This window comes from Siniperca chuatsi, linkage group LG10 (assembly GCF_020085105.1).
Source record: "Siniperca chuatsi isolate FFG_IHB_CAS linkage group LG10, ASM2008510v1, whole genome shotgun sequence".
NCBI lineage: Eukaryota > Metazoa > Chordata > Actinopteri > Centrarchiformes > Sinipercidae > Siniperca > Siniperca chuatsi.
Window position 1 is genome coordinate 18,250,085 of NC_058051.1, and position 10,912 is coordinate 18,260,996.

At 39.8% G+C, this 10,912-nt stretch overlaps 1 protein-coding gene across 10 annotated transcripts in view; it reads left to right on the forward strand.

Annotated features, from left to right (window-relative positions):
- Positions 1-10,912, forward strand: part of cacna2d3a (calcium channel, voltage-dependent, alpha 2/delta subunit 3a) — a 125,753-nt gene that overhangs the window by 86,302 nt on the left and 28,539 nt on the right. For all 10 annotated transcript variants that reach the window (XM_044209816.1, XM_044209817.1, XM_044209815.1 and 7 more), the window contains 13 exons: positions 1,105-1,176; positions 1,559-1,639; positions 2,275-2,349; positions 4,018-4,101; positions 4,192-4,263; positions 4,910-4,971; positions 5,102-5,169; positions 6,498-6,543; positions 7,039-7,136; positions 7,292-7,385; positions 7,685-7,780; positions 7,951-8,072; positions 8,901-8,978. In XM_044209816.1, the coding sequence (XP_044065751.1) occupies positions 1,105-1,176; positions 1,559-1,639; positions 2,275-2,349; positions 4,018-4,101; positions 4,192-4,263; positions 4,910-4,971; positions 5,102-5,169; positions 6,498-6,543; positions 7,039-7,136; positions 7,292-7,385; positions 7,685-7,780; positions 7,951-8,072; positions 8,901-8,978 (1,048 nt within the window). The remainder of the gene's footprint in view (positions 1-1,104; positions 1,177-1,558; positions 1,640-2,274; positions 2,350-4,017; positions 4,102-4,191; positions 4,264-4,909; positions 4,972-5,101; positions 5,170-6,497; positions 6,544-7,038; positions 7,137-7,291; positions 7,386-7,684; positions 7,781-7,950; positions 8,073-8,900; positions 8,979-10,912) is intronic.

Below are 10,912 nucleotides of genomic sequence, written 5' to 3' on the forward strand. Positions count from 1 at the left end.
CGATCCTGTTCTCCCACAGCAAGGCTCTCCATTGTTATTGCAGCCATACTTAGGTGTCCTTAGTTCTCTCTTTGATGTCTAATACTTTGTCCTGGATTGCTATTACTAGCTGTCTGAGTTCAGGTCAACAATTCCCCAGTATCTGATGGAGACAGAATGGATGCTAGAGTTTCCTGTCATTACCTGTAATTCTGGGGGGGGGAGTGTACGGCGTGTAATGTTCAGTTAAGAGGATTGGTTAAATTGTGTAGTTCCCTTAGAAAAAAGTGCTATGCTGGGATCTGATACTTAAGTCAGTCTAACAGAATCTAAGAGAATAATACTCTATTGATTACTGCAGCAGAAACAGATCATGTGTGACATGATTTATGTTTTTTGCCACCCCATCTTACTTTACACAATCGTGGATTTTGTCCTGGGATTCATATTGCACTTAGCAATTACCAAACCACCAATTACTTGTGGTGACTTGAACATACACTGCGTGAGTGACTGATATTTAGATAGTTTCAACATTTCTGAGTGGACAAGGTCAAACCACTTTTTGCCGAGTGCGAAGCCTTCCTCCAGTATCTTCATAACAGTGTCAAGCTTTCATCTCTATATCGTATCTGTATCGTCAGATACAGACAGCCGCTGGAAAGATAAATATCATAATTATTCCAGCAGTCTTTAGGGAGGGAAGATACCCAGATCCAAACTAGAAGCCCTGCCTTTGGAAAAGCTTATTCTGCAAGAGATCAAAGGCAGGCTGTGATTGAACACATTTTAAGGCAAATAATAAACATGAATAAAACATGTCATGGAAGTTTTGTAGGTCCCTCAAGACGATAATATGACTAGGTCTGCTGCAGAATTCCTATCAGGATCACTACTTAAGGAACGAGTGTTATGCAGCTTGAGATAATCATTCACTGAGTGTCACTAAACAAGATGATTCATATAATGTGCATGATGTCATGCGATGTGCTGTACGTTTCTTTTGTAAGTATAACAATAATTTTTCATCATTAGCTTCCCTCTTCTCCCTCCCTCTGTCTCTCCTTCTCTTCCTCACCCTCTCAATTGCTATCTTTCACTGTTCTTCTCTCATGACTCACTCAGTTGGAGGACGGTCAAGATCCGGTTCTGATGACCACAGTGGCAATGCCAGTGTTCAGTACCAAGAACGAGACTGTAAGTGCACATAGAGGGCTATAGAAGCAATAGCACATTCACTATCATTACCATTATGTTTCACAAACTTGTTTTCTCCAACAAACTTACAGTTTAATTGAAAAACGATGCAATTAATTATTGCATAACTCACAAGGAATTAGGTTTTGAGACAATAGACAGAAATTGTAAAATAATGGTTAATTATGTTTGTATTTGATGGACACTAATTTCATTTTGATTAGAGTCTGTAAATAAGGATACAGAAGAGCATCACTAATTAAATATATATATCATAGATTGAAACTTTTTATATCATACACAGTGGATCTGTAAGAGAACATGTTATGTAAGTAACCTTTCAAATGCATCTTAAGAATATTTGTAATGTGCGTGCTTCCAGAGAAACCGTGGCATCCTACTAGGGGTGGTTGGGACAGACGTGCCTGTCTCTGAGCTGCTCAAGACCATCCCCAAATATAAGGTACCACTCCCAACATCATTTAGTTATTCCTGTAAATGACTGTAGATCTCAATGGCTATATGAGAAAACCCTCTACACCATTACACCGTGGATATCTTTTGAACCATATGATGCTTTGTGAGTGTGCCATTCACCTGGATGCTAGGTCTGTAAAAAAAACTAAAGCAAGTTGAAGAATATAGATTTTACACCTGTTACTACTACAGTGCAGTAACTGAATGCCAAACCCAATAGCAGATAAATCACTGGTTTTGTTGAAGTTTTGACACTGATTATTCACAGCTCTTTCCTCAAGTCCAATAAAGACAGGAAAATAATACACTATGTATACTAATGCATTCTGATAGTGTTCCCCGCCACATCCCGTGCGCTGATTTCTTTAACTTGAACTTAAACTAGAACTGACGCTTGGTTGGGTGTGAGGTTTTGACATTTGAAAGTGTGTTATTTGTCCAGATGTGGATGAATGGCACCATCCTCGTGTATTATGCAGTTCTGCGAATTTCACAACAAAGACAAAGATTCTGCCAGTAAAAACTACAAAGAGCTTGATTAGCCCAGATTTACAATTAGGCACAAATTTGTCATGCATCCACTTGGGGTGTGTGTGTGTTTGTTTGTGTGTATCCTCTTAGCTGGGCATTCACGGCTACGCCTTTGCAATCACCAACAACGGCTACATCCTCACCCATCCAGATCTACGGCCACTTGTGAGTATTACCTCCAGCACCATTCAGATGCTCTAACATGTTAACTGAGTGTGAACCTTATTATCATAACAATCCCTTTTAGAGCGCAGAGATTGAAGTTCAAATGTATTAATTTATTTTGTACACGCGACTGAGGAATACTAACTCTTGAGTTCATGTCAAGTCAATTACTGATTTCGTTCTCACATTGGGATGCCGATTGACATAGAAAATTGGTGTGTAGTTGTGTGGGTGCTCTATGTACCGTGCATGTGTGTTGGCTGCGTTGTGGTATGCAGATGAGGACAGAGTGTGTTCCAGGCTTCCGCTGTGCTGTGAATAGACAGAGATACAGCTTCTGAATGGCTGTGATTAACTCTATTGTACTCACTCACTCCTCTCACAAGAGGATGAGGGGAGAGAGTGCAGAGATGGAGGGGAGGGAGATTGAGGAGAGCAAGGAAACTGCTTAATGTGAGAATAGGTGCAGGGTGACAAAGCGGGGTGCAACACTGGGTGAAAACAGAGAGATATGGAGGGATAAGAGGAAAACAGACATGGAGGAGAAGAGAGAACAGACAGTGAGACAGACACACAGATGGTTTAATAGCGGTCTAATTAAAGACGTTAATTAACAGTGTTTAACGACTAATGAGGGGTGGGAGGCTGTCCTCACTGGCAGATGAATGGAGAGGGGGACTCACAAGTACACACATACAGTACAATAGATGTACACACACAAATACATATAGTACACATTAATAAGCCCAGTACTCTGGCCTCTATCATCTTTATTTATTTATGTCCATATCAAACAGGCTCAGCCAGGTAGCCCAAGAGGCTGACCTGGCTGACCTTATAAATGATAAAAATCACATACACATATGTTTGGTCATCCCTCTCTACAAAATCTAACTTAGGCTTATTATGAAGAAGGCAAGTCATCAGTACTGGTATAGTGCTGAAACAATCAGTCGATCAAAAGAATAGTTGGACATTTTGGGGAACACGCTTATTCCATTTCTTGCCGAGAGTTAGGTGAGAAGATCCATGCCACTCTCATATCTGCTCGTTAAGTATGAAGCTACCACCATGCAACAATTAGCCTAGCTTAGCCTGGTTGCCTGGCAACCTCACAAGACTCCAGGAGTCTTGTTACAGCACGTAACTCCCTGTTTTTACATTTCTGTTTGTGTACTAATTAAACCAATGAGATAGAACATGTTAATAGTTATCTTTTAAGGTGGTAGGTGGGTTTTTTTTTACTATGAACAGAGCCAGGCTAGCCGTTTCCCCTTGCTTCCAGTCTTTATGCTAAGCTAAACTAACCATCTCCTGTCCTGACAGAAAATAAATTATTTATATCCCTTATCATTTGTCATTTATTTGCTGCTTTCAGCTTCTCAAATGATATTTTATCTGGTTTATATCATTGTAAATTGACTATCACTTTGATAGTTTTGAACAAAACAAACAATATGAGAACATCACCATGGGCTCTGGGAAGTTGTGATAAGCATTTTCACTGTTTTTTTTTTACATTTTAATGACTAATTTAATAGATTAATTGATAGTGAGAATAATCAGTAATTGCAGCTCTAGTATGGTGCAGTATACACTTAGTGTTTCATTTTCTTCAGTATCTTTGTCTGTTCATGCATGTGTGTTTACATGTGCCTGCATGTCCAGTATGGAGATGGCAAGAAGCGAAGGAAGCCAAACTACAGCAGTGTGGATCTGTCTGAGGTGGAATGGGAGGATAAGGATGACACGGTGAGACACTTGCAGTAATAAGCGTCATCACAGTGCCCCTCTCAATAAAAATCTGATGTTTGAGATTTGATATGTGCTTTGTGCTGCTAGCTGAGAAATGCCATGGTCAACAGGAAGACAGGGACCTTCTCCATGGAGGTGAAGAAGAGTGTTGACAAAGGGGTGAGGAATCCAAAATTCAGAAATGCACAAACACACACACAAACAAGCACTTTTCTGATGGTCCCAAAGGGTGTGCCAGAGAAAATACTCAGCAGGGAGAATCCACTCTGCCAAGGGGTTGTTACACTTGGCACAGTGATATACAGGATTGACTTGGGGATTTTGTTTCTGATTTTGTTTGCTCTGCATGCACTGGTGTGTGTCTGTGTGTGTGAGCCCCTTATCTCCACCAAGCACATGTTGCTGAATACGGGAGAGACAGCAGCCCAATGATTCTCTTTTACTACTTGCCTATCTGAGAGAGAGAGAGAGTGAGAGAGACATTCAGGTGTGTGTGTGTGTGTGTGTGTGTGCACTTTTCATTTTCAAAGCTTAGTAAAGACATTAGCCTGATTATTAAGCATTCAGTATGTAAATGCACACACACACACACTCAAATGTACACACACATGCATATTCAAATACTCAGCAAAAACACATCCATCTGCAGAGTAACAGGTCGTATGGCAGACCGCCAACCATAGCATGTACTAGCTGCACCACTAGATGGAGCCAGACTGCAAGGAATCACATCAGATAACTGCCATTGCAGTGACTGCTGTTTACTGTAGCATATCATGGAATGTATTAATCTCTGTTATTTCAGAAACGTGTACTGGTGTTGCATAATGATTACTACTACACAGACATCAAGGGGACTCCTTTCAGGTAAGAAAACTGGTCTCTGTGAGCAGTGAACGAAGTTTAGAATGACTGAAGCATCTGTATTCCCAGTTTTCTTTGCACAACAAAGTACTGATGAGTTGTCTTTTGAGAAAACTATATTTTTTATGTTTAGTCTAGGGGTAGCTCTTTCCAGAGGCCACGGGAAGTTTTTCTTCAGAGGGAATGTCACAGTGGAGGAAGGTAGGAAATCCTCCTTTTTCCTTCTCTGCTTTACTCACTTTTTTACTCTTTCATTGTCTTTTTTGTCTTTGTTTCTCACTCAGCTGCAACATCTTTATTCAGCTGCAGTGGTGGATGTTTTTTCAGATACTTAACTGAAGAAAAAGTAGCAATACCACATTGTACTATGTATATAATACTCCATTACAAGTAAAAGTCCTGCTGTTAGAATTGTACTGAGGTAAAAATACAAAAGCAGCATAATGTACTTGTTAGAGCCATTTATAGAGAAAAAGAGAAAAATTTGTTCTATATAATTAATATTTTGTAGTATTTAGTTTTCTAAGAATAAGCACCTCCATAGTTTCCTTGCAGAATGCAGAATTAATAACTGCAGTCAGCTCTGGCTTCTGATTGCTTAAAAGAGGACACTAGTCTTTGATATGCTTATAGTTCTTAACCTGTTTATTGTGTTACCATGTTTAATTTTTGTATTTTTTGATAAAGTAAACATTTGAAATGAACAACATGGGCTGCAGAGTTTTGTTGAAGCATGTGTCAAGTATACACTTGGACTCTATAGCTTAAGTGGCCATTTTCAGGAAATAGATGGAGCCACACTAACAGTACTTAAGTATCACAAGTAAAAGTACTCGTGCAGTGTAGCTTTGAAATACTGTTAATGTAGAAAACTAAAAAAGTAGAATATATAAGTATAAAGTAGCATTACATGGAAATACACAAGTAATGTACAAGTCCCTCAAAACTCCATTAAGTTACTTCCACCTTTTCTCAGTCTTTCTTTCTACCATTTTCTTCTCTCTTTCTCTTTCTCTCTCTCTCACTCTCTCTTACACACACACACACACTCACACACACACACACACACACACACACACACATTTAATATTAATGTAGTGATAATGAACTTGAAAGCCACAATTGGACAGGAAGTAAAATATTTCTTTAGGCTCCTTAGGTGTGTTGTACTTGTCCATGTCTTGACAGTGCGTATGTCTGCCCCTGCCTATCTTTGTGTGTATGTGTGTCTCTTTTTTTTTCATGTCCAGCCTCATGCATGTTAATATTCATGTGGTGGTGGTGTGTGTGTCTGTGTCTGTGTGTTTCTCTAAACATGTCCATCATGCGGCGCCCTCTGAGCATGACTTGGCTCTTCCTGATCTAATCAGACCTGTCACATCCATTCAAAAAACACATTTTTCACCCCTGGTCTGTGTGTTTAAGAGTGTGTGCATTTGAAGTGTAGATGCCTACCCCTATTATTATGAGTTCATATTGAGCACTTTTGCTTATTTAGTTTGAGATATATAGTCCTTATTTTGTTACAGGACTTCATGACTTGGAGCATCCTGATGTAGCGCTGGCAGACGAATGGTAAGAGTATATCGACACTGCTGTATGTTTCAGTTCTGACTATCATCCTCATCCCTTATTCAAGTAACATTGCGATTGGACTATATCCTAAATATCCTTCCTAATTATAAAATCAAAGAAATTTAAATGCAATACAACAGTTACATAACAGCTTTGCGATCTGTAGGACTTTGACTTGATGGTTTGTGTCACTTGATGACTTGTGGTCACCAGGATTGGGAACCAACATCTAAACAAATTACAGTAAACGCTTTTCAAACTAATGCTTGTAAATGGGAAAACCTTCTTTGTTTTACTTCACATATTATTCATCATAGATGCCAATGCAAAAGTAACTGAAAGCAACTGGATTATATGATCAGGCTTGAGTTGTGATTACAATCCTAGGCAGATAATCATCTAAAAACTCAGTTTTCAAATAGCTGGTGCCAATTATGACTGTGTTACATGTTATTATAACCGATGTCTTTATTGTCTATTGTTGTTATATTGCAGGACATACTGTAACACAGACGAGCATCCAGAACATCGCTACCTGTCCCAGATAGAGGCTATCAAACTATACCTCAGTGGACACGAACCCCACCTACAATGTTAGTTCTCATCTAACTCATAACTCTTATAATCTACAAACCCCCCATTCCTCTCTCTGCATATAGAATTAAATATTTTTCATGGTCAGTGGCTAATTAATGTGTTGTGTCTGGGTTGCGTAAAAAAAAATATATATATATATTTGCCTTGTTAGGTGACAAGGAACTGATTCAGGAGGTTCTCTTTGACGCGGTGGTGACTGCCCCTTTGGAGGCCTACTGGACGAGCCTCGTGCTCAATAAGTCTGAGTGCGTCACCCACTCTACTCTTCTTTTTCCATGTTCTTTTCGAAAACAGAAAATGTTTCTTTATAGACTCAGTCCTGTAGTCAAAGACCAATTTTACTCTCTGAAATGGTCATGGTAGTGGTAGTCATGGTGAGCCATTTGCAGAAGTTAAATGTTAATAATTGCATGAAATTACCTTTACAGAAAACTAAGAATCTTGGGCTCTTGTAAAAGCTTCTCTTCTGTTTTAATGATGCTGATAGAAAATTTACAGTTGTACACAAATGCAGGTTACTGTATGTCTTTGTCATACTACACAGGAACTCTGATAAAGGGGTGGAGATAGCCTACCTGGGTACAAGAACAGGCCTGTCCAGAATTAACCTGTTTGTGGTGCCTGATGAGCTTACAAACCAGTAAGTATGCTGAGTGTATGTATTCAGTCTATATGTATGTATACACAGATATACATCTTAGGAGTGCATGTGTTGATTGTCTCTTTGTTTATGATTCTGATGAGTATATATTGTGTTTTGTGGGTGCATCCTCTGTATTATCATCACCTCTGTTTCCTGTCTGCTTCAAGAGACTTCCTGACAGCTGAAGACAAAGAGGGGGTGTTCAACGCTGATCACTTTCCCCTGTGGTACAAGAGAGCAGCAGAACAAGTTCCTGGTACCTTTGTCTACTCTCTACCTTTCAACACAGGTCAGTTGTAAATTGAAGTTTTCAAAAGATGATAAATCACTTCTCCCCACGAAGTCCAATCTTAAGGAATAAGTCAGTTATTACTTTTAAATTATTTTTAGTTCTACACAGTAGCCATTACTAGTTATAAAGTAATTCAAAAGAAGCTCACATTTTGCTAAATGCACAAGTAAAACTATATACTCACTTGTATTAGAGAGACCTTTTTCAAATTTCCTCCATCCCCTCTTTTCTTCTTTCACCCATATTTGGTCGTTTTCTCTCGCCATGCATCTCTACCTCCCCTTCCTCTCTTATTAATTCTGGGCTGTGTTCTTGTGGACGGGACTGATTGCTGTGGGTTGAAATACGATATGTTAGGAAGAGGTTCAGCCCTTTCCATAGTGACTTGGCCAGAACACACATACGGACACACACAATTACACACACTCACAAAAAGACACGCACGCACACACACATACACACACAGGCACCTCCCGCATATGCAGTTTAACTATGTCTCTAAGAAATGGTTTCTCCTCCAAAGGGAGAATGTGTTCTCATCTGTCCTCAGCCTCAGGCTTTCCATTAGTGCCAGCTAATACAAGTGATCTGAAAGCCTCTTATTTACTCGCCGGACTTGCCTTGGATGCACTCTCAGGACTGTGGCAGTTAGCTGTAGCCATGAAATAGTACTCTGTGGTATTTATGTTCAGTGTTTCTCTGTCCAATCACTGTTAGTGGTCAGTTCAGAACTAATATAAGGAATTATGACATGACTGTGATGTGAACTCTGTGTGTGTGCCTGTGTGTGTTGTGTTTGTGTGTGCTTTTATGCGTGTGGCTTAGGATCAGAAAACAAGAGTGTTGTATTGGCCAGCACTGCCATTCAGCTTCTGGATGAGAGGAAATCACCCATAGCTGCGGGTAAGTGGGGACTCAAGTGGCTCTTTCTTTCTCACACACACACTTCCACATTGACAGAGACTGCAATATTCTCTTCCTTACACTCCTATATAGGCTTTGTTTTCCTGGTCTACAGTTGTCTACCCCTACATCTTTTGCTCTTTTTGAGTTGACACTTACTGCCCACATATACTGACTGTGCTGCTTTTCTTGTCCATGCGCTTGCCCCTGCATCAACGTATGCTCAGAAGAAGAGTGCAACATAGCACAGACGTTTGCATCCAGGAGTATTTATGGCTACATATTAATAGAAGCCATAAACGCCTTTTGTGCATTCATTTTTTGCCTCTGTGCTTTTTTAAGGCATATTGTGGCCTAGAGGATTTCATTGTGGCCGGCCTGATCTCACATCCTGGTGACTCAGAAGCCCCACAATGTCACGCCCATATAATGCAACTTGGTGCAATCAGCAAGTCAATGGTATGAAGTGTGTGGCCCTTATTCTGTTTGGCATCAACATGGTTATGGAGGAAAGGAGCTGCAGATTAAGTGGAAGAAATGGGTAAAAGGGGGGAGGATAGAGATATAGACATATGGTTTCACAATAGTTATGGTATTATCTTTAGGAAAGTTGTGATATGACATCATTCATCACCCACCTCTCCCCAAAGGCACAAGATGACTTCCAGTCATCATTTTGTGTATTATGTGACTAATGCAATACTTTAGCTGTGTACAGTACACATGAGGATGACAAGTTAAAAAATAGACTTATATTTTTGTTTGTGAGTAATTAACATAAAGAAAGTTGGAAGCATCTTGTTTGCAAAATGAGAATCTTTATTACAGCTTCTGATGTGTAGATTTTGAGACACATTGAGCAAAATATTAACATGCAAAGTGGCTAAAATATGCAGATAGGTAGACAATGTGTTTCTAGTTCAATGCTATTCTTCAGTCAGCTATGCTTGCAGTAAGGTGCCTCCAACTTTCTTTATGTTTATCCTCTGCAGACCTTTTGGAAGTCCTGTTTTACATTGATAGCTTTAGTAATCACACAGTACAAATGTCTTGAAAGAGCAAGTAATTCTATTCAAATACAGTGTACAGTATGTGGAGTATTGCAATCCTTTCCACCGCCCCAACATGTGCGCCTGAGAACTGAGAATATGGAATACAGCATTTGCCTCATATTAAAAACGTCTTCTGATGATTATCTATGTAAGTTCTCCTGTCGACAGAATCACAGAAAAATATCTGGACAGAGGAAAGAAAAACTGAAGAAAGGAGAAAGAGGAAAATCTTTTGGAAATGCAGTGACAAAATAAGAGAGGAAATAAAAGGGCAGAGAAAGAGAAAATTATTTCACGGTGCCTGAATGCGTTGACATGAAAGCAGTGCATTGTGGGTACTCTTGGCCTGGGGGAAACCACTGGAGCAGAAGGACAGAGATGGGAGAGTCTGTGCGGTGCCACAGCACACATGCACACAGAGTATGCATCAGATTTCCAGCAGAGCGGTACACGAGCAGCCCACAGTTTACACCAGCCCACAGTATTATTTGACCCTGTTGACTTTATCACTATTGTTAAAAGATAATATAATTCTTTCAAATTCTGTTAAGCAGCAATCCAAATGACTAATCAGTAACAAGGTTTCATGAATACCCTATTGTTACACTGGGTGCTGATATACTGTAATGACGATCATGCTTGTTAAATAGGGGAATGTCTGTAAGGATGATTTTATATAAGAGAGTCAGATGGGAGGAGAGAAGTAGGCTAGAATGCAAATTAAGCGTGGGCCGGTTAGGGCCAGTTTTCACTGCCCTGCGCTCCACTGAGCTGTAGACTTGTGAATACGCTAAAACACTAACTTAACAGGACAGGCTGATGACATCACACACCATGGGCCCTGCAGACATCGCTTGAGTCACAATGTTACCGTGTGCGTAC